The 19,513-nt window shown below is 41.9% G+C and overlaps 1 protein-coding gene across 2 annotated transcripts in view; it reads left to right on the top strand.

Moving 5' to 3' along the window:
* The window catches only part of LOC149830277 (vacuole membrane protein KMS1-like), a 77,029-nt gene that overhangs the window by 12,383 nt on the left and 45,133 nt on the right, over positions 1 to 19,513 (top strand). For both annotated transcript variants that reach the window (XM_090016412.1, XM_090016411.1), the window contains exon 4: positions 362 to 667. In XM_090016412.1, coding sequence (XP_089872538.1) covers positions 362 to 667 — 306 coding nt within the window. The remainder of the gene's footprint in view (positions 1 to 361; positions 668 to 19,513) is intronic.

Here is a 19,513-nt window from a genome sequence, read left to right on the forward strand (position 1 = left end):
TGAAGATCAAAAGGTTAACAAGTTAATATTAGTTAATATTTTGACAGCCTACCAAATCTCTTCTGGTTGAGCATTAGGAAAATTTAGTTGATTGTTATCAGAATGATGACTTGATGGTGGTTGGTGTAGTGTGATTGAGATTCAAGAGCGATCATTATCAACTTGAAATTTTCTTGTTAACAAAGTAATCTGTTATGCAGGGTTATTCTTTATCATTCTAGTGAATAACACTGTTTTAGTGGCTTATTGCTCATATGACCTGTAAATATTTTTTGGTTTAGAAGGTTTGCTTCGAGTTTACCCATAGTTGTCTGTTATCATATTAAATTTACTGACCTGTTTGAGCTTACATACTGTGCAGGATCTGGACTACACACATTTGTTTTATATCTAGGCCCCCATATTGCTTTATTTACAATAAAGGCCATGCAGTGTGGTCGAGTTGACTTGAAAACTGCTCCATATGACACAATTCAATTAAAAAGAAGTCCTTCATGGCTTGAGAAGGATTGTTCTGAATTTGGGCCTCCTATGTTTCCATCATTGCCTGATACGCTTGTTAGGATTCCTGTCAGTAGCATCTTGCCCCATGTTCAAATAGAGGCTGTTCTGTGGGGGATTGGAACAGCACTCGGGGAGCTTCCTCCATATTTTATTTCCAGAGCAGGTACACACGCTACTTGTCTGTTGTATGAATATGCTGCTGTACGTCCTACAAATTATTGTTTCATAAACATAATGAAGTAGTTAAAATATTTCAATAAAAACAATGTACAATTTCTACAAACTACCACTTTAAAATAAGCATAGAACTTTTAGTTTGTCCAAGGAATAAAGTTAGGAATTGACCTATGCTCTTGGTGCTTGCATATGCTTTGATCTTTATTAAATCATCAAATCAAAAACTTAGTCACCGTATATTCTTATTTAAGATCAATTATTTGACTGGCATTGGAGTTTTTTATTTTAATGTTTGAATTTCTTTTGGTAATGAAAATGGTTTTATTAAGAGGGTTCCAGTGCAGTAGGATTACAATCACCTTCTTCCACTGATTGTCGACCTCTCTTCCAACCCCCTCACCTCGAAGGTTCTAATGAAACATGTAGCCAAAAGCACTAGTTGGTCCTTATGCAGGACTAGTTGGGACTAAAAAAAAGTTTAAAAAATAGAGATTTTATAATTAATTGCTAATAGCAACATGTATTCAACATAAAATTAATCAATAAGGTGATCATGAATAAAGCACAACATATCATAACACATTATAAAAGTTTAAATTTTTAATAACATAAAACTTAAAAGATTAAAAGCCAACAAAAAAATCTAGATAATTGTATGAATAAAGGCTATAAAGCTAAATAATGAAAAAACAATCTTAAGTCTTGACAATGTTAGCATTCAGGTTATTCCAAAATCTCGTAGTTCAGGACACAAAAGATTGCATCTAATATCTTAATGTTCTAATATCATGAAAAATCTAACTTTAAAGACCCTCAAATTAAACTACTTCCAAAATTATGAACAGTAGTTGATGCAGAGCGGGATCCATACCACGTGACCCAGGCGTGGTACGGACTCCCAATCCACCACAGGTGACAAACGATCAGACCGACGTGTCCAACCCAATCGCAGGTACGGTGCCACGATGCAGGGATGTGCCCCTGCGTACCTACTCCCGGCGTGGAAGAGTCCGGACGTCATAGATCCAGTAGCAGACTGAAGCCGACCCGGATCACGACTCGGGTCCAAGGCTGGACCCGCGACCCGGATCCAACAACAGCCTTTAAAAACCCTCTCCTAGGGTTGCGTGGGGCAGAGAGTATTGATTTTTGGCCGCAGCCGTATTATTTTCAGCAGATTCCTTTCTTTACCTATTGTTGGTTCCCTTTTTGCATTGCTTTATTCCGTTTTTTTATCATTCAGCCTATTGTTATTTGTTCATTTGAATTCACTATTGCAATAAAAGAAAATAGGCCCTATCGATTACTGGTGGGGCATTCTTCTCAATTTCTGCGCATCACACGACCGTAAGGGTTAGGTCACCACATTTAGCCGACAGGTGCTACGTAGCCAGCACTTCCACTGCATCAAAGTGGTATCAGAGTTAGCGCCTCCTCCTTCGTCAGCGATATGGTTTCAGAGGTGAGGGGCGATCCGACGACGAAAAGCGTCCAGGAGGATGCCGACAACGCAGACCCAATGCTGCGGATGATGGAAATGATGACAAAGATGCAAGAAAACATGTTGTGTATCAGTCGGGACGCGACGAGCATATCACGACGACTAGATGGGGTCGAAAATCGGGTTGCGATGATCGAGTCGCCGGTAGAGACACACACGGCGTCTACACAACAAATGAATATAGGAAGGAGCGATGGTGCTGTCGTCCTCGTTGAAGCTGCGATTGCTGATCCAACCCTACAAGTCTTTCAGTCTGCCGTGCCATTGGAAAACACAAGGAAGGATCTACGCAGGGACGCCGGCCTCGTGACGCCCCACCTAGGGGTACCGACATTGACCTGTGGCGCGACTGCCACTCGGGTGGGGGAAGGACTTCCCAGCGACAGTCTGGGTGCGCTGGCCTGGCACCGACCCACGCAGCAGGGGCTACAGGCCGGGCACGACCTGCGTGGTCCGAGTGTGATGCCGGATCAGGCAACCGGCGCGCCAGCCTCAACCTGAGCTGGGGTGGATCTGTCGACCTTCCCAGTGCCCGTGCGCGGGAGTGCCGTCGCAGCCCACTCGCAGGCTAAGGGAACTGATGCCCTATGGATCAGACCTGACCCCTCAGGGTTCGGTCGAGAGCCCACATTAATAGGGCCCATACCCAGTTACCGAGGACCACCCTTTGGCTTCTCGGGAGCGGGTCCGGGCCTAGCAACCCCATACCCAGCCTACCCAGTTGGGTTTGGTTCGCAGTTCACTCTGAATTCGACCCAACCCGTTATTTTTGAACCCCAAAATGGATCCTATACCGACCCAAACTTGTATCGGACCCGGACGGGAGCTTCAACTTGATTTTGAGCTGGGTCAAGGCCAGACCCATAATTATATGGATCATGGATCGAGTTCAAACCAAGCCTTTTATCCCCACAACTAGATCTCCAATCCAACCTATCCAAATCTGGATCCGACGAGTAGTTTAGGATTAGACCCGATCCATATCCAGTCGGGCGAATCACCCCAGTCCTATACCAATCCAACCTGATACCCGAACCCGAACCAACCCATTAACCCCTTACCGACCCAAAACCCAATACCTCACCCGATCCAACATCACTATTATAATCCAAACCCGTATTATCCCGTTCCTACCCACTTAGAGCCCGAGACCCAACAAACTCGTCCACCTTTAGTAGGACCTCCTTACATACCGGTGCAACAACGTCAGCCACAAATAGCCCCCACCTGCGGGCAAGCCAGACCACGTCAGAATCAGCAAGGACTGGCACGACTTGAGCACCGACCACCCATCGGTGGAGTTCGTCAGCACCAGTATCCAGGCGACCAATATCGCACCGAGGGTGATGAAGCAGTATGGGACGACAACGCTTTCTGGAATGAGTATCCTGCAGGAATGGTGGAGACTCGTCAGCAGAGAGCACCCCTCCACTTACGAGGTGAAGCTGGACCTTCCGGAGTTTGCGGGACGGTTCGGTGTGGAGCAGTTCTTCGATTGGTCTTATGCCGTGCAATTCTTTTTCGACTACCACACCGTCGCTGAGCACCATCGTGTCTCTCTAGCGTCCACTCGACTGAGAGGCCTAGCACAGACATGGTAGGTTGAGCTGTAGAGGCCGAGAGAGCGGCAGGGACTAGAGCGCGTACAGTTGTGGGAGGAGATGCAGAGATTGATGCAGTCAAAATTCGTGCCTTCAGATCACGCCAAGAGAGCCTATAAAGAGTACCTGATCCTGCGTCAAGGCACCTGAACTGTGACAGAGTACACTGCTGAGTTTCATCGTCTTTCCCTACATGTGCAGATCGAGGAAACTGCCCGCCAGCAGGTCACGAGGTACATTTCTGGTCTCCGTCTTGCTATTTTTGATGATTTTAGTTGTATCACAGTTGAGACATTAGATCAGGCAAGCAGTTATGCCATGAACGTCGACAAAAAGTTGAAAAGGAGGTAGGAATATAGAACCTCTCGTAGTGAACAATCCAGTCGACCTAAGTCAAGTTTTCCAACCAGGGGGGCAAGCTCCCCTAGGAAGGAGGACCTAAAGCCTAGAGCAGACCTTAGCAAACCCGATCAGTCAGGACCTGCATACAATACCCGGTCCAAAGCCAAACCTAGTGAGTCGACCATTCATTGTTTTAGGTGTCAAGAGTTAGGACATGTTACGTCTAAGTGTCCCACTGTGAGAAAGAACACCCATCTCGTCGAGGGTATTGTGAAGTCAGCATCTGAGAGTGAGAGTGAGTCATTCGATGAGGGCGAGGATGAGAGGGAAGTCGTAGAGTTCGACGGCAACGTAGAGAATTTATTGTCCATCCATCATGTTTTGACTGCACCCCGTGAGTCGACCCCTGCAAAATGGTTGCAGAACAACATTTTTAGAACCCGGTGCAACTGTGAGGGTCATGCATGTGATGTTATTATCGACACTGGTGCGTATGAGAATATGGTGTCCGAGAGTGTCGTATCTGTCGTATCTACCTTGAACCTGAAAACTGAAAAATTGTCCCAACCATACAAGATGGTGTGGTTCAAGAAAGGAAACGAGGTTCCCATCACCCAACATTGTTTAGTTTGGTTCTCCATGGGGGAGCATTACCACGATGAGGTGTGGTGTGATGTAGCCCCCATGAGTGCGTGTCACATTCTTTTGGGTCGTCTCTGGCAGTTTGATCGCAAAACAATTCACGATGGGTGCAAAAACATATACTCTTTTCTTTTTAAGGGTCATAAAATAGTCCTCCCTATTAAGGAGACCGGTTTTTCCACTATGGATAAGCCTGAGCGAGTCTCCAGGCTCGCGGGCCTCTCATACCGGTCCTTCTTGAGCCATTGTCAAGAAGATGGCTATTGTTATGCCCTGGTGGCTAAGCTGTTGATGAGTACGTCTTTGTCCGTTCCTGCGGACGTTGCCCCTCTTATTGAGGAGTTTCACGACATTATGCTGGATGACCTGCCTAATGGTTTGCCTTCGATGAGGGTGGTCCAGCACGCCATTGATTTTGTGCCGGGATCGAGTCTCCCTAACCTCCCCACATATCGCATAAACCCATTCGAGCATGCCGAGTTGTTGAGGCAGGTTCAGGAGTTACTGCAAAAGGGCTTTATTCGTGAGAGTGTGAGCCCTTGCGCAGTATCCGCCCTGCTCACTCCTAAGAAAGATGGGTCCATGCACATGTGTGTTGATAGTCGTGCGATGAATCACATCACAGTCAAATACCGTTTTCCCATCCCTCGTTTGGACGATATGTTTGATATGTTGTCTGGTGCCTCAATTTTCTCCAAAATAGATTTAAAAAGTGGGTATCACCAGATTCGTATCCGAGAGGGGGATGAGTGGAAGACGACATTCAAGACACGTGATGGGTTGTATGAGTGGTTAGTCATGCCATTTGGGTTATCTAATGCCCCCAAGTACTTTCATGAATATGATGACCCAAGTGTTGCGTCCCTGTATAACAAAGTTTGTCGTTGTGTATTTTGATGATATCTTAATTTATAGCTCATCTTTGTCTGACCATTTGAGCCACCTGCATTAGGCCCTGAAGATCTTAAGGAACGAAAAGTTATACGTCAATGCCAAAAAGTGTGAATTTATGACATCCAGTGTCGTGTTCCTAGGTTTTATTGTGTCTTCCGATGGAGTTAAGACAGATCCTGCGAAAGTCCGTGCGATCATAGATTGGCCTACCCCAAAGACTATTGGAGAGATCCGTAGTTTCCATGGGTTAGCCACTTTCTACCGCCGTTTTGTGCGAAATTTCAGTACCCTCATGGCCCCTATCACAGAATGCCTAAAGGGTACTAGTTTCCATTGGACGCCTGCCGCGGGAAAAGCCTTTACGACCATCAAAGAAAGGATGACTAGTGCCCCTATCCTAGCTCTTCCTGATTTCAGTGCAGTCTTTGAGGCTGAGTGCGATGCCTCGAAAGTGGGAATTGGCGTCGTCTTGAGTCAGAACCATCGACCTATTGCTTTCTTTAGTGAGAAGCTGACTCAGGCCAGGTGTTAGTATTCCACTTATGACGAGTTTTATGCCGTTGTACAAGCCCTTCGTTATTGGAGGTATTATCTCATTTATAAGGAGTTTGTCTTGTACACAGATCATGAGGCATTGAAGTACCTGAATAGTCAAAAGAAGCTAAGTGCTCGTCATGCCAAGTGGGTCAGCTTCTTGCAAGAGTACACATTTACGATTCGCCATCAGTCGGGTACTCTGAACAAGGTGGCTGACGTTCTTAGTAGGAAGAATAGCCTTCTGATGACTATGTCAGTGTAGGTCATTGGGTTCAAGCAGTGCAAGGAGCTGTACCCGACAGACCCGGGTTTCCAGCAGGTTTGGGAAATGTGCATCTCTCCTGATAGCACAACTGACACAGGATTTACTATCCATAACGGTTACCTTTTTTCGGGTAATGAGTTATGTGTGTCTGCCTTCTCCCTTAGACTATAATTGGTTTTCGAATTGCATGAAGGGGGACTAGCTGGTCATTTTGGACACGATAAGACGTTCGCACTGTTGGATGAACGATACTTTTGGCCCAAAATGTGTAAAGATGTCGTCAAGTTTGTTCAGAGTTGTCGAGTGTGTCAGGTGTCCAAGGGTCATCGTCAAAATAGTGGTCTGTATACTCCGTTGCCAATTCCTGAGCGACCTTGGGAGCATGTGTCCATGGATTTTATTGTGGGTCTTCCCAGAACCTCGCGTTTTGATTCCATCTTAGTTGTAGTTGACAAATTTTTCAAGATGGCTATCTTTGTCCCGTGTAAGCGGACCACTGATGCCTCATTAGTAGCCTTGTACTACTTCAAGGACGTGGCCCGTTTTCATGGATTGCCTCACACGATCACCTCAGATCGCGACACCCGTTTTATGAGCCTTTTTTGGAAATCGTTATGGGCCTTGTTGAAGACCGCACTTCAGTTCAGTAGTGCTTACCACCCTTAAACAGTTGGCCAAACCGAAGTTGTCAACCACACCTTGAAAACCTATTACGGAGTCTAGTGGGGGATAATGTCAAAACTTGGGACCTCGTATTGCCTCAAGCCGAGTTCGCATATAACAATTCCATCAACTCTACAGGCAAATTTCTGTTCCAAGTGGTTTATGGTCGGTCACCCACCCATGTCGTTGACCTAGCCCCTGTGTCTGATATCCCAGACCTAGCCCCTGACGCATTTGATGCCGTCGAATATATGCGTGATATCCGCAGACAGGTCCGAGCCAAACTTGTTGAAAGCTACGAGACCTACAAAGCTTTCGTAGATCAAAGGTGTCGAGATGTCCAGTTTCAAGTTGGTCAGCTAGTTTGGGTTTACTTGCGTCCCGAGCGTTTTCTCGTAGGCACCTATGGCAAGTTGAGTCCTAAGAAGTATGGTCTTTTTAAGATTCTTCGGCGAATGGGTCTGAATGCCTACCTCCTTGAGCTGCCCGACGATTGACACATTTCGCCTATTTTCAACATGTCTGATTTATATGCCTACTGTGGAGACAACAAGTCGTCAGAGCCGACTTCTTCCCAACCAGGGAAGAATGATGCAGAGGAGGACCCGATTGGATCCATACCACGTGACCCAGGCGTGGTACGGATGCCCGATCCACCACAGGTGACAAACGATCAGACCCACGTGTCCGACCCAATCGCAGGTACGGTGCCGCGACGCAGGGTCGTGCCCCTGTGTACCTACTCCCGGCGTGGAACAGTCCGGACGTCACAGATCCAGTAGCAGACTAAAGCCGACCCGGATCGCGACTCGGGTCCAAGGCTGGACCGTGACCCGGATCCAACAACAACCTTTAAAAACCCTCTCCTAGGGTTGCGTGGGGCAGAGAGTATTGATTTTTGGCAGCAGTCGTATTGTTTTCAACAGTTTCTTTCTTTACCTATTGTTGGTTCCCTTTTTGCATTGCTTTATTCAGTTTTTTTATCATTCAACTCATTGTTATTTGTTCATTTGAATTCACTATTGCAATAAAAGAAAACAGGCCCTATCAATTACCGGTGGGGCATTCTTCTTCATTTTTGCGCATCACACGACCGTAAGGGTCGGGTCACCGACAAGTGCTACGCAGCCAACACTTCCACTGCATCAGTAGATCTTCATTTCATTAACCGCCCGCTCCATTAATTCTTCATAAGTTTTAGAGCCTTTTTGGTTTCTGAAAATGACATTGGTGCTGCTGGTGGGTCATCTTTCTTTGACCCTTCATCTTTGGAATTAGGAATAATATCTAGCAGTGGTTGTGCAACTGCAGCACCTCATAGCTTTTTTTATCCATTTTTTCTTCTAAATTTGTCATAATTTGAGCATGAGCATCAATTGGAACATATGAAAAGTCGCATCACCATACAAAATTTTCACAAACTGAAACATGGCATTTAAATGCATACAATCCAATATTAATAGTATGCCTATAAAGACATCTCAATGATCTCCCATGCTCAGTTACTTCACAATATTTTCATGATCGGTCATTTTGGTGTCTTCAAGTTCCTGAAATTGATAGATCTATCATGACACTTCGTCAACTTCTTCTTCCTCTTCTTTAATGCTCATAATTTTCTTCCATTTTTTCTATGTTTTTTTCCTTTGCCTTTATTGGAATGAGTGCTTAGGCCCTCCCTATTCTCTAAAGCTCCAAATTCCCTATCACCATCAAACTGTGTGAGGGAATCATCATTATCATCATAGACCATGTTATCATCATTTTCACAACCTCCCTTAATATAATGGGGTTGAGGTTGATTACTTGATTGTTTCTCTTTGGCTCTTTTGTTCTTCATATCTTTGCCTCAATCTTTGACTATATTGCACAACCACCAAATCCTTCATTTTCTTGTGCAAAAGTCTATTCTTTTCATTGTATGGATTTACAGGGGAAAAACACTATAGTTAATGTATATAGTATAATATCTACTTTCACTAAAAGCATTAATAATTGATAAATAGTAGATAGTGGTTACTATAATGAAATAAGCGGAAGATAGAGAAGAGCCTATTAAGGGCATACAAAAGCACAATTGCAATGTGCATAGTCACAAGTCCATTAGGGACAATACAAAGAGTTTACAAGGGCTTACAACAAACATAAAAAATATAAGATTTTATTGATAATATGCTTAGCAAAAAGCATAACATGAATGGGGATAATGTGTCTCTATTTATACATAACACAAGAGACAAGAGGCCTTGGGAGCTATCCCTATTAGAATATGGATCGAATAAGGGTCCAGTAGAGAATCCATATCTGATACAGCTTCTTATACATGTATGTGTAATATGTATTTCTTGTAAAGGGCAGTTTTGTCCATGTAAAATTGTTTGTAGCCCTATTAATCTTAATGAAGGATTAGTGCAACATTAAGAAAAGAGTGGCTGCCGATTCCCAAAAGGCCTAGTTCTCTTTCCTCTCTCTCTCTCACCAATTCTTCGATTCTTTCAATAGTTTTATCATGGTATCAAAGCAGCGACATCTCTGGGCGTAGGAAGGTTCTTCATCGGGAACATGAAAAGCTGAGTCCTCCTCGTCATCAGGTCAAGTTTTCTTAATTTTATTCTTCCATTTCTTCCTTGTCGCACGCAAAAGCCGAGTCCTTTTCTATTTCACGCGACCCCTTCTGGTCACGTGAACCTCGTCTTGTCTCCCTCTACCGCGCGTTTTCCTGCTTCACGCATCTCGTCTGATCTAGATCACGCCTGTTCCTTCCTCATCTGTCCTCATCTCCCAGACCTGGTTGAATCAGATCTACTGCGCCCCCTTACACAGATCTACTGTTCCTTCCTTCTTGTAGTCTTTCTCTTCGTTTGCTTAAGCTTTGCTCAAGCACGTAACTCTTTCTCTTGAGTGAATGCTCAATAGCGATTTCCTGTGTTTCTATTAATCGTCAATAGCGATTTACTGTATTGCGATTTACTGTACTTTCTGTTTATCGTCAATAGCGATTTACTGTGTTTCTGTTTATCGTCAATAGCGATTTACTATTTATCGCCAATCGCGATTTACTGTGCTTTCTGTTTATCGCCAATAGCGATTTACTGTGTTCCTCATCTTCCTCTTACCTAATTATTTAAAGTTATGTCGGGACACAATTTTTCTTTCTTTTCTTTGTGTGCCAAGTTCTGTCATAAAGCTGCAGCTTTACGATATCAGTCCAATTTTTGTCGTAAGGCTGTTTTCTATCACAAACCTGCAAATGGATAGTTCAGTCAACTCAGGCCTTTCCTCCAATTTTCTTGGGCAGCTAGTTTCCGAAAAGTTAAACACAAATAATTATTTAACTTGGAAGAGGCAAATTACTCCTTTCATTCGTAGTCAAGACCTTTGAGGTCATTTGGACGACTCCACTCCACCAACTGCAGAATTCATCACACAAGAAGCAAAAGAGAATGAAGGTTTGTCAAACATCATTCGCAACCCTGCATTTGTTGGTTGGATGAAGCGCGATCAGGCTCTTGTCGCATACATCACTTCCACATTATCACAAGAAGTATTGGTTTCTATTCCTGATGATTGCACAGCCAAGGCATTGTTGGAGACTCTAGCTCAGACCTACTCTCAGATATCAGAGGCTAAGGTGTTATTTCTCACGCATGAATTTCAACTCTTAAAAAAGGGGACAATGACCATTATTGGTTTTTTAAATCAAGTCAAGAGTATCACAGATCAATTGGCCATTGTTGGATATCCAGTGTCAGATAAAGAAAAAGTGCAACAGACACTGAATGCCCTGGGATCAGAGTATCACGTTCTTGTGACTTCTTTATTATGCTTGCCGACGTTATCTAGTTTTGAAGATTTACGTGCTAAACTGTTCCAGTACGAGATGTCCTTGAAAAGCATCTCTGATGCCCCAGCAAGACAATCATCCATGCATGATGTTCTTTCCACTGGGATAACTGCTGATCATGCACGAGGAGGGCATGGCAGAGGTAGGGGAGCACAAGTTCAGGGTGGTTGTGGTTTGTTACCTACACCAAATGTCACTCCCAGCCCATCAAGGAATGTTCCCACGTGCTACCAGTGCAACAAACGTGGCCACATCAAAGCCAACTGCTGGTTCAATCTTCAAAATGCTCAAAACCGCAATAGAATACAAAATAATAGAAATGTTGCTGCATCAAGATCTGCGGGTACCTTTCAGGTCAGTGATGATACTAAGGATCTTCTATTGTCTACTTTGGCTAACTTGAACTTGAAACAAAATAATGATGAAATATAGTATATAGACTCAGGGGCAACAACTCATGTCACCTGCAATGTAGGTAAGTTCTCTACTTTGATCCCCTATTTTGGTAAATCTAATATTGTAACTGGAGATGGGACTCACCACCCTATTTCAAACGTAGGCAACGTTCTCATCCCTTTGTCTGAATCTTCATCCATTCCTCTATCTAATGTTGTCCATGCACCAAATATAAAGAAAAATATTGCTTCTGTTTCTAAGCTTGTTGATTCTACCAATTCTTTTGTTGAATTCACTCTTATTTCTATCTTTGTCAAGGACCTTCAAACGAAGAAGATGTTCGCTAAAGGAGAGCGACGTGAAAACATGTATATCTTCAATGAAGATCCTGCCTCCAGTGTTCTAAAGCCTCCCAAGTCCGATTACACCTCTAGAAGTATTTTAAGTATATCCCAATGTAATAAGCCAGAACTTTGGCATTCCCGTCTTGATCATTGTAGTCAAGTTTTTATTGAAAAACTAGTGTCCAATGGATTTCTTCCAGAGTCTGTTTCTTCTTCGTTGAAGAATAAAATGTGTTCCAATTGTCAGGTCTACAAAAGTCATGTACTTCCTTTTCATCAAATAAATAAAAAAAGCCTCCATGCCTTTTGAGATAATATGTTCTGATGTTTGGGGCGCAACCCCCAATTCTTCCTCTTCTGGAAGTAAATATTATGTATCTTTCATTGTCAGTTTTTCTTGCTTTACCTGGATATTCTTTATGAAACACAAATTAGAGTTTTTTCTCATCTTTCGTCATTTTTATGCCTACGTTAAAACCCAATTCTCTCAAAACATCCAAATTCTCCAATGTGATAGAGGTGGTGAGTATTCCTCCAAAGAATTTTTAGATTTTCTCCAAGATAATGGGATACATCGTAGAGTTTCTTACCCATACACTCCACAACAAAATGGAATTGCTGAACGTAAGCACAGACACATTGTGGAAAGTGCAATGAGCATGATGCATGGTTCTAATTGTAAAAGTATCTTCAACAAGATACTTTAGTTGATAACGCAATAACCTTGAGAACAAATGTGTGAACATACACACCCAAGAACACTTGTGCACAACAAGCACAACACACCGAATCACAAATGTGCAAATGCACTCATAAGATTCATAAACAACTAAAGAGGTTGGGCTATAATCCCAAATCCCTTAAGAAAATACAAGAGGAGCTGCCCATATATATAGGGCTTTGAGAAGGCCTTGGGAGGGGCTCCACATAGTCGTTGGAGCCCCTCCAACGGTCACAAATGTGACCGTTGGAGGGGTCCAACGACTAGTGGGTTGGGCCCCTCCCAATGCAAGTACAATGCATTAAATGTAAAAAGAAAAAGGAATAAAGAAAAAAGAAAAAGAAAATAAATACAAAAACATATTCTCGAAAAAGAATATGTGTAAAATTCCTAAACTACCCTTACTAGGAATATATATATTTTATATATATAATTGGTAAATACATATACATATACATATATTATATATATGTATATGTATTACCTTATATATATAAAATATATATGCGAAATTACAAGTTTGATTACATAATTTAACACCCCCCTCAAACTTAGGGCAAGATGACCGAAAGTTTGCCAAGAAGGAAGTTGAACCGCGGAGCGCACAATGCTTTAGTAAAGAAATCTGCCAACTGATATTCGGACGTGACATAAGGGAGATCAATAACTCCTCGGAGATATGCTTCACGAACATAGTGACAGTCCATTTCTATGTGTTTAGTCCGCTCATGAAAGGTGTGATTCTTTGCAATGTAGATTGCACTCTTGTTGTCGCAGCATAGCTTGGTGGGTCCTTCAATTTTGATCCCCATGTCTTCTAGCAGTTGGTGAATCCAAACAATCTCCATGGTAGTAGTTGCCATGGTACGATATTCTGCTTCAGTTGAGGAGAGCGACACTTTTTGTTGCTTCTTGCATCTCCACGAAATTAGTGAGTCTCCTAAGAACACACAGAAACCAGTGGTGGAGTGACGGTTATTTGGGTCACCTCCCCAATCTGAGTCAGTATAAGCAATCAATTTTAAGTCAGAAGAAGAGGACAGAAAAACTCCCTTATTTAGAGTACCCTTTATGTATCTTACAACTCATAAGATGACACTCATGTGAACGGATGTAGGCGCATGCTGAAACTGACTTGCAGTGTGGACTGCATGGGATATATCTGGTCTGGTAATACTCAGATACATTAGAGATCCTACAAGCTGTCTGTAGGGTGTATGATCCAGAAGGGGAACCCCATCATCAATTTTCATCTTTGCTCATACTACCACAGGAGTGTCACAAAGCTTCTCATCTGTAATACCTGACCTGTCAATGATCTCAGAAGCAAGCTTAGTTTGAGATAAGAAATATCCTCTAAGAGAGTATGCTACTTCAATTCCCCAAAAATAAGTTAGAAAACCCAAGTCAGACATTTCAAATTTATCTTTTAAGATAGATTTTATACGCTTAACCCCGTTAGAATCACTCCCAGTGATGAGCATGTCATCAACATACAACAACAACAACAACTATGCCTTCATCCCAAAACAATTGGGGTCAGCGATATGAACCAAAAAAGAAATTCATTTTGGGTCTTCCACATGAATCCTTTTCCTCCAATCATTTCTATCCAACGCCATGTCCTCGGTGAGGTTCAAAGCATTCATATCCTTTCCTATCATCTCCATCCAAGTCTTCCTAGGCCTACCCCGACCTCTTTTAACTAATATATTTTCCCATTTCTCCAACCTTCTAACTGGAGCATCATTAGGCCTTCGCCGAATATGTCCAAACCACCGTAAACGATTCTCTCGCATCTTATTTTCAATGGGTGCAACACCTACCTTCTTACGTATCTCTTCGTTCCGAATCTTATCTTTTATTGTATTTCCACACATCCATCTAAGCATCCGCATCTCAGCTACACTCATTTTTTGAATATGATGTCTCTTGGCAGCCCAACATTCCGTACCATATAGTAAAGCGGGTCTAATAGTCGTCCTATAAAACTTTCCCTTCAACCGCAATGGCATTCTACGATCGCACAGCACTCCAGTAGCACTTTTCCATTTCATCCACCCAACCTTTATCCTATGATTTACATCTCCATCAATTTCTCCATACTTTTGAATGATGGATCCCAAATATTTGAAATAATCATTCACCGGTATATCTTGCTCACCAAGCTTCACTACACTCCCATCACTACTTCGTTGCTTACTAAACCGACATTCCATATATTCAGTCTTACTCTTACTCAACTTAAAACCTCTAGCTTCCAATGTCTGTCTCCATAATTCTAACTTAGCATTAACCCCAGCTCTAGACTCATCAATCAAAACAATATCATCAGCAAACAACATACACCACGGTACATTTTCTTGAATTGATCTCGTAAGCTCATCCATCACTATCGCAAATAGGAAAGGGCTTAAAGCAGATCCTTGATGTAACCCAACCGTTATCGGGAAATTGGTTGTCACCCCTCCACAAGTGCGGACATTGGTTACTACTCCTTCATACATATCTTTAATTATACTAATGTACTTGAGAGAAACACCTTTCTTCATCATTGTCCACCAGAGAACGTCCCTAGGTACTCTATCGTATGCCTTCTCTAAATCAATAAAAACCATATGCAAATCTTTGTTCCTCTCTCTATATCTTTCAATAAGTTGTCTAAGAAGATGTATAGCTTCCATAGTTGATCTTCCAGGCATAAAACCAAATTGATTCTCCGATATCATGACAACCTTCCTCAACCTAGACTCAATCACCCTCTCCCAAAGTTTCATAGTATGACTCATGAGTTTTATACCACGATAGTTTGTGCAATCTTGTATATCACCCTTATTCTTATATAAAGGCACCAAAGTACTCTTCCTCCACTCATTAGGCATCTTATTTGTTCGCCAAATCAAGTTAAAAAGATTTGTCAACCATTCTAAACCTTTCTCTCCCAAGCATTTCCAAGCCTCGATAGGTATACCATCTGGGCCAACTGCCCTTCTTGATTTCATTTTCTTCAAAGCCTCTGCAATTTCTTTCTTTTGAATCTTGCGCATGAAGTCACGATTTATCTCATGAAAAGGAATGGAGAAGTCTCCAAGATCTTGAGCATGACTATCATTAAATAGCTTATCAAAATAATCTTTCCATCTCTCCTTAATCTCCTCATCTTTGACTAAAACCCTTTGCGTTTCATCTTTGATACATCTAACCATACCCAAATCCTTCGATTTCCTATCTCTCATCTTTGCAAGCCTATAAATATCCTTCTCGCCTTCTTTGGTATCCAACTTGTCATAAACCTCCTTATATACCTTAGCCCTCGCGTTTCGAACAACTTTTTTAGCTTCCTTCTTTGCTATCATATACTTCTCCAAATTCTCATTATCACGACTCTTACTTAGATTTCTATAACACTCTCTTTTAACCTTAATAGCTAATTTGACATCCTCGTTCCACCATGATGTATCCTTACCTAGTGGTGCACCGCCTTTAGACTCACCCAATACCTCCTTAGCTACTTTTCTCATACCACCCGCTATCTTATTCCACATTGATTCTGAATCCTCCTCGAGACACCAATCAACTTCCTTAACTACCTGCTCTACAAACATTCCTTGTTTAGCTCCTTTCAGTGCCCACCACTTAATTCTAGGATCTATCCTATGTCTATCCCTTTTGCGGCATTGTCTAATTCTAAGATCTAAAATTAAGACTCTATGTTGTGTAGCTACACTTTCTCCTGGTATAACCTTACAATCGATGCAACAACCCCTATCTCTCTTTCTAAGTAGGAAAAAATCTATCTGACTCGTATTAACCCCACTTTTAAATGTTACTAGGTGAGACTCCCTCTTCCTAAACCAAGTGTTTGCTAAGATCATATCATAGGACAAACAAAAATCTAAAATCCTTTCTCCACTTTCATTTCTTTCTCCTATACCATAGCCTCCATGGATATTCTCAAATCCATCCCTACTAATGCCTATATGTCCATTAAGGTCACCGCCGATGAAAAGCTTTTCTCCATAAGATGTCTCTTGTACTACTCCATCTAAATCTTCCCAAAATTGATGCTTAATGGAATCATCTAAACCTACTTGAGGTGCATAAACACTAATAATATTAATAATATCCGTACCTAGTTCTAATTTAATAAGTAAAATTCTATCACCCTTCCTACGGACCTCCACTACATTATCTATAAACTGACGACTCATAACAATCCCTACTCCATTCCTATTCCTATTTATTCCTGTATACCAAATCTTATATCCCCAAGGTTCTATCACTTTAGCTTTCTCACCTACCCATTTGGTCTCTTGAAGACATAAAATATCAATCTTTCTCCTACACATAACATCTACTAACTCTACCAACTTACCAGTTAAAGACCCTATGTTCCAAGTGGCTAACCTAATTTTATGGTCTTGGACTAACTTCTTTACCCCCACCCGTCCAACAAAGTGAGGGGACCCTTGCCTATTTGACACCACACCCGGGCGCCGGTGTGACGCGTCGCTTCTGGGCGACGACCTAGCAACCCTTGCACATTTATCACTGCCTCCGGGCCTAGAGAGTACAGCGCGTCGCTCAGTAGGGAACGCCCCAACGAAATTCTCATATTGGTTCATTTTCATAGGATATGACAAAGTTTTTATGCTGGCTGTCACAGGCCTACCGCAACCCTCCTCCTTTATCCGGGCTTGGGACCGGCAGTGTATAACTACACAGGCGGAGTTAGCATGTCATCAACATACAGAAGTAAAATTACAATCCCTGCATTGGATTTTCTAACAAATAGAGCAGTGTCAGTAAAACAAGAGGAAAAACCATTCTCAATCATAACAGAGTTAAATCTATCATACCAAGCCTTGGGAGCTTGTTTTAGGCCATAGAGTGCTTTCTGAAGACGAAACACATTTTCCTTAGGAGTCTCCATTCCAGGAGGAGCATCCATGTAAACTTCTTCACTTAAGTCGCCATTTAAGAAGGCATTTTTCACATCCATTTGATAGATGTTCCATTTGTTGATAGAGGCAACGGTTATAAGACATCGAACAGTGACCATACGAGCTACAGGAGCAAAAGTTTCTTCATAGTCAATACCATATTCTTGACTGTATCCTTTTGCAACCAAGCGAGCTTTATACCTTTCAAGGGATCCATCACTTTTAGTTTTTACTTTGAAGACCCATCTGCACCCTATTGTTTTCTTGCCTTTAGGAAGATTTTGGAATTCCCAGGTTTTGGCTTTTCTTAGAGCCTCAAGTTCATTGTCCATGGCATTAATCCATTCAGGGCACTTTCGTGCTTCTTCAAAATTTCTAGGTTCTATATAAGAGATGGCACTAAGGCAGACTCTATATCTCGGTGAAAAAGAGTCATAGGAAATGAACCTAGAAGGAGGCCTTCTACTTCTCTCAGTTCTACGAGGGATCACTTCATTCTGAGAGGCACTGGAACTGGCATCATTATATCTGTCACGAGCACTCCTAAAGTTGTTTTGATCTCTATGAGAGTAGGTGATAGGGTCTCTAGGTAATTCAATAGATTGATGTGACGAAGGAGGTAAGGAGATGTTTTCCTCGGTTTCAAATTCATTTGGGTTACTTTGATCTGACTCATTATCACTAGTATCATCGTCCTTATTCAGTAAATCAAATAAAAAAGAATAATCCATATTTTCATTATGGGAGTCACAACGTTCAAATCCACTAATATTTTCCAAAAAACTCACGTTTCTGGAAACATACAATTTGTCACTTTTGATATCATAACAACGAAACCCTTTTTGGGTTTCAGAATAGCCAAGAAAGGCACAAGAAATGGCTTTAGGAGAAAGTTTGTCATTCTTATCAGTGAGAACAAAACATTTACACCCAAAGACCCTTAACCTGCTATAATCAGGTTCCTTATCATACAGTTTTTCAAATGGAGAAATTTTGTTTAAATTTTTCGATGGGAGTCGGTTTATGAGATAGACAGAAGTAAGGGTTGCCTCAGCTCAAAGATTTTTTGGAATGTTTTGAGAAATGAACAAAGTCCTAGTTGTTTCAATGATATGCCTGTGCTTTCGTTCGGCTAACCCATTTTGTTGAGGGGTTTTCGGACAAGATTTTTGGTGAAGAATACCAAAATTTTCAAGATAACTCTTAAATTCATTTGAGAGGTATTCTCCTCCAGAGTCAGACCTAAAGATTTTTAAACATCCATTGAATTGATTTGAAATCATCATGTGAAAACTTTTAAAGGTTGAAAAAACTTCATGTTTATGTTTAAGGAAATAGATCCAACAAAACCTAGTATAGTCATCCACAAAGATCACATAATATGAAAATCCTCCTTTTGACATTACCGGAGCCGGTCCCCATACATCGGAATGGACAATTTCAAATGGTTTTGTCGTAAACATGGATCTTTGAGGAAAAGGCAAACATTTCATTTTCCCAAGAATGCATTCATTACACAAAAAATCACTTTTACAAAGATGTTTAACAAAGGGCAAATAGGAGATTTTAACTATATTGGGATGACCCAATCTCTTATGCCATACATGAATATCTTTGTTTTGGACGACGTTGCAAAATTGACTCTTGGGAACTTGAAGAAAATCTACGTAGTAGAGGTCTCCTCTTCTAGAGCCTTCCCCAATCAATCTCCCGGACTGGCGATCCTATATCCAACATTTATTAGAAGAAAATTTTATATCGCAACCATGGTCCGAGAGTTGGGAAACGGAAAGAAGATTTAGGTTAAGGTTTGGGATAAAACGAATTTTTGGAACAAAGAAGTCTTGTTTTTCAAAATTACCTATTCCTTTAATCTCAAGAGATGTTCCTTCCGCGGTTGATACAAAGGATGGAAAGAAATTTTTAGAAAAATTTGAAAGAGAGCAATAGCTAGGGGTCATGTGAAAGGATGCCCCGGAATCTAAAAGCCAAGATGACTTACCGGGGGAAGAGGATGACATAGCAGCTCCGGAAGTACCTCCCTTGAGAAGAGGTTGTAGGGCTTCTACGATTTGTTGAAGAGAAAAGGACTCACTTGATGAAGAAGGTCGTTCTTCAACTTGAGATGCCATAGCCGTT

The sequence above is a fragment of the Nuphar pumila genome, chromosome 8, assembly GCF_984573655.1.
Source record: "Nuphar pumila chromosome 8, dmNupPumi1.hap1.1, whole genome shotgun sequence".
NCBI lineage: Eukaryota > Viridiplantae > Streptophyta > Magnoliopsida > Nymphaeales > Nymphaeaceae > Nuphar > Nuphar pumila.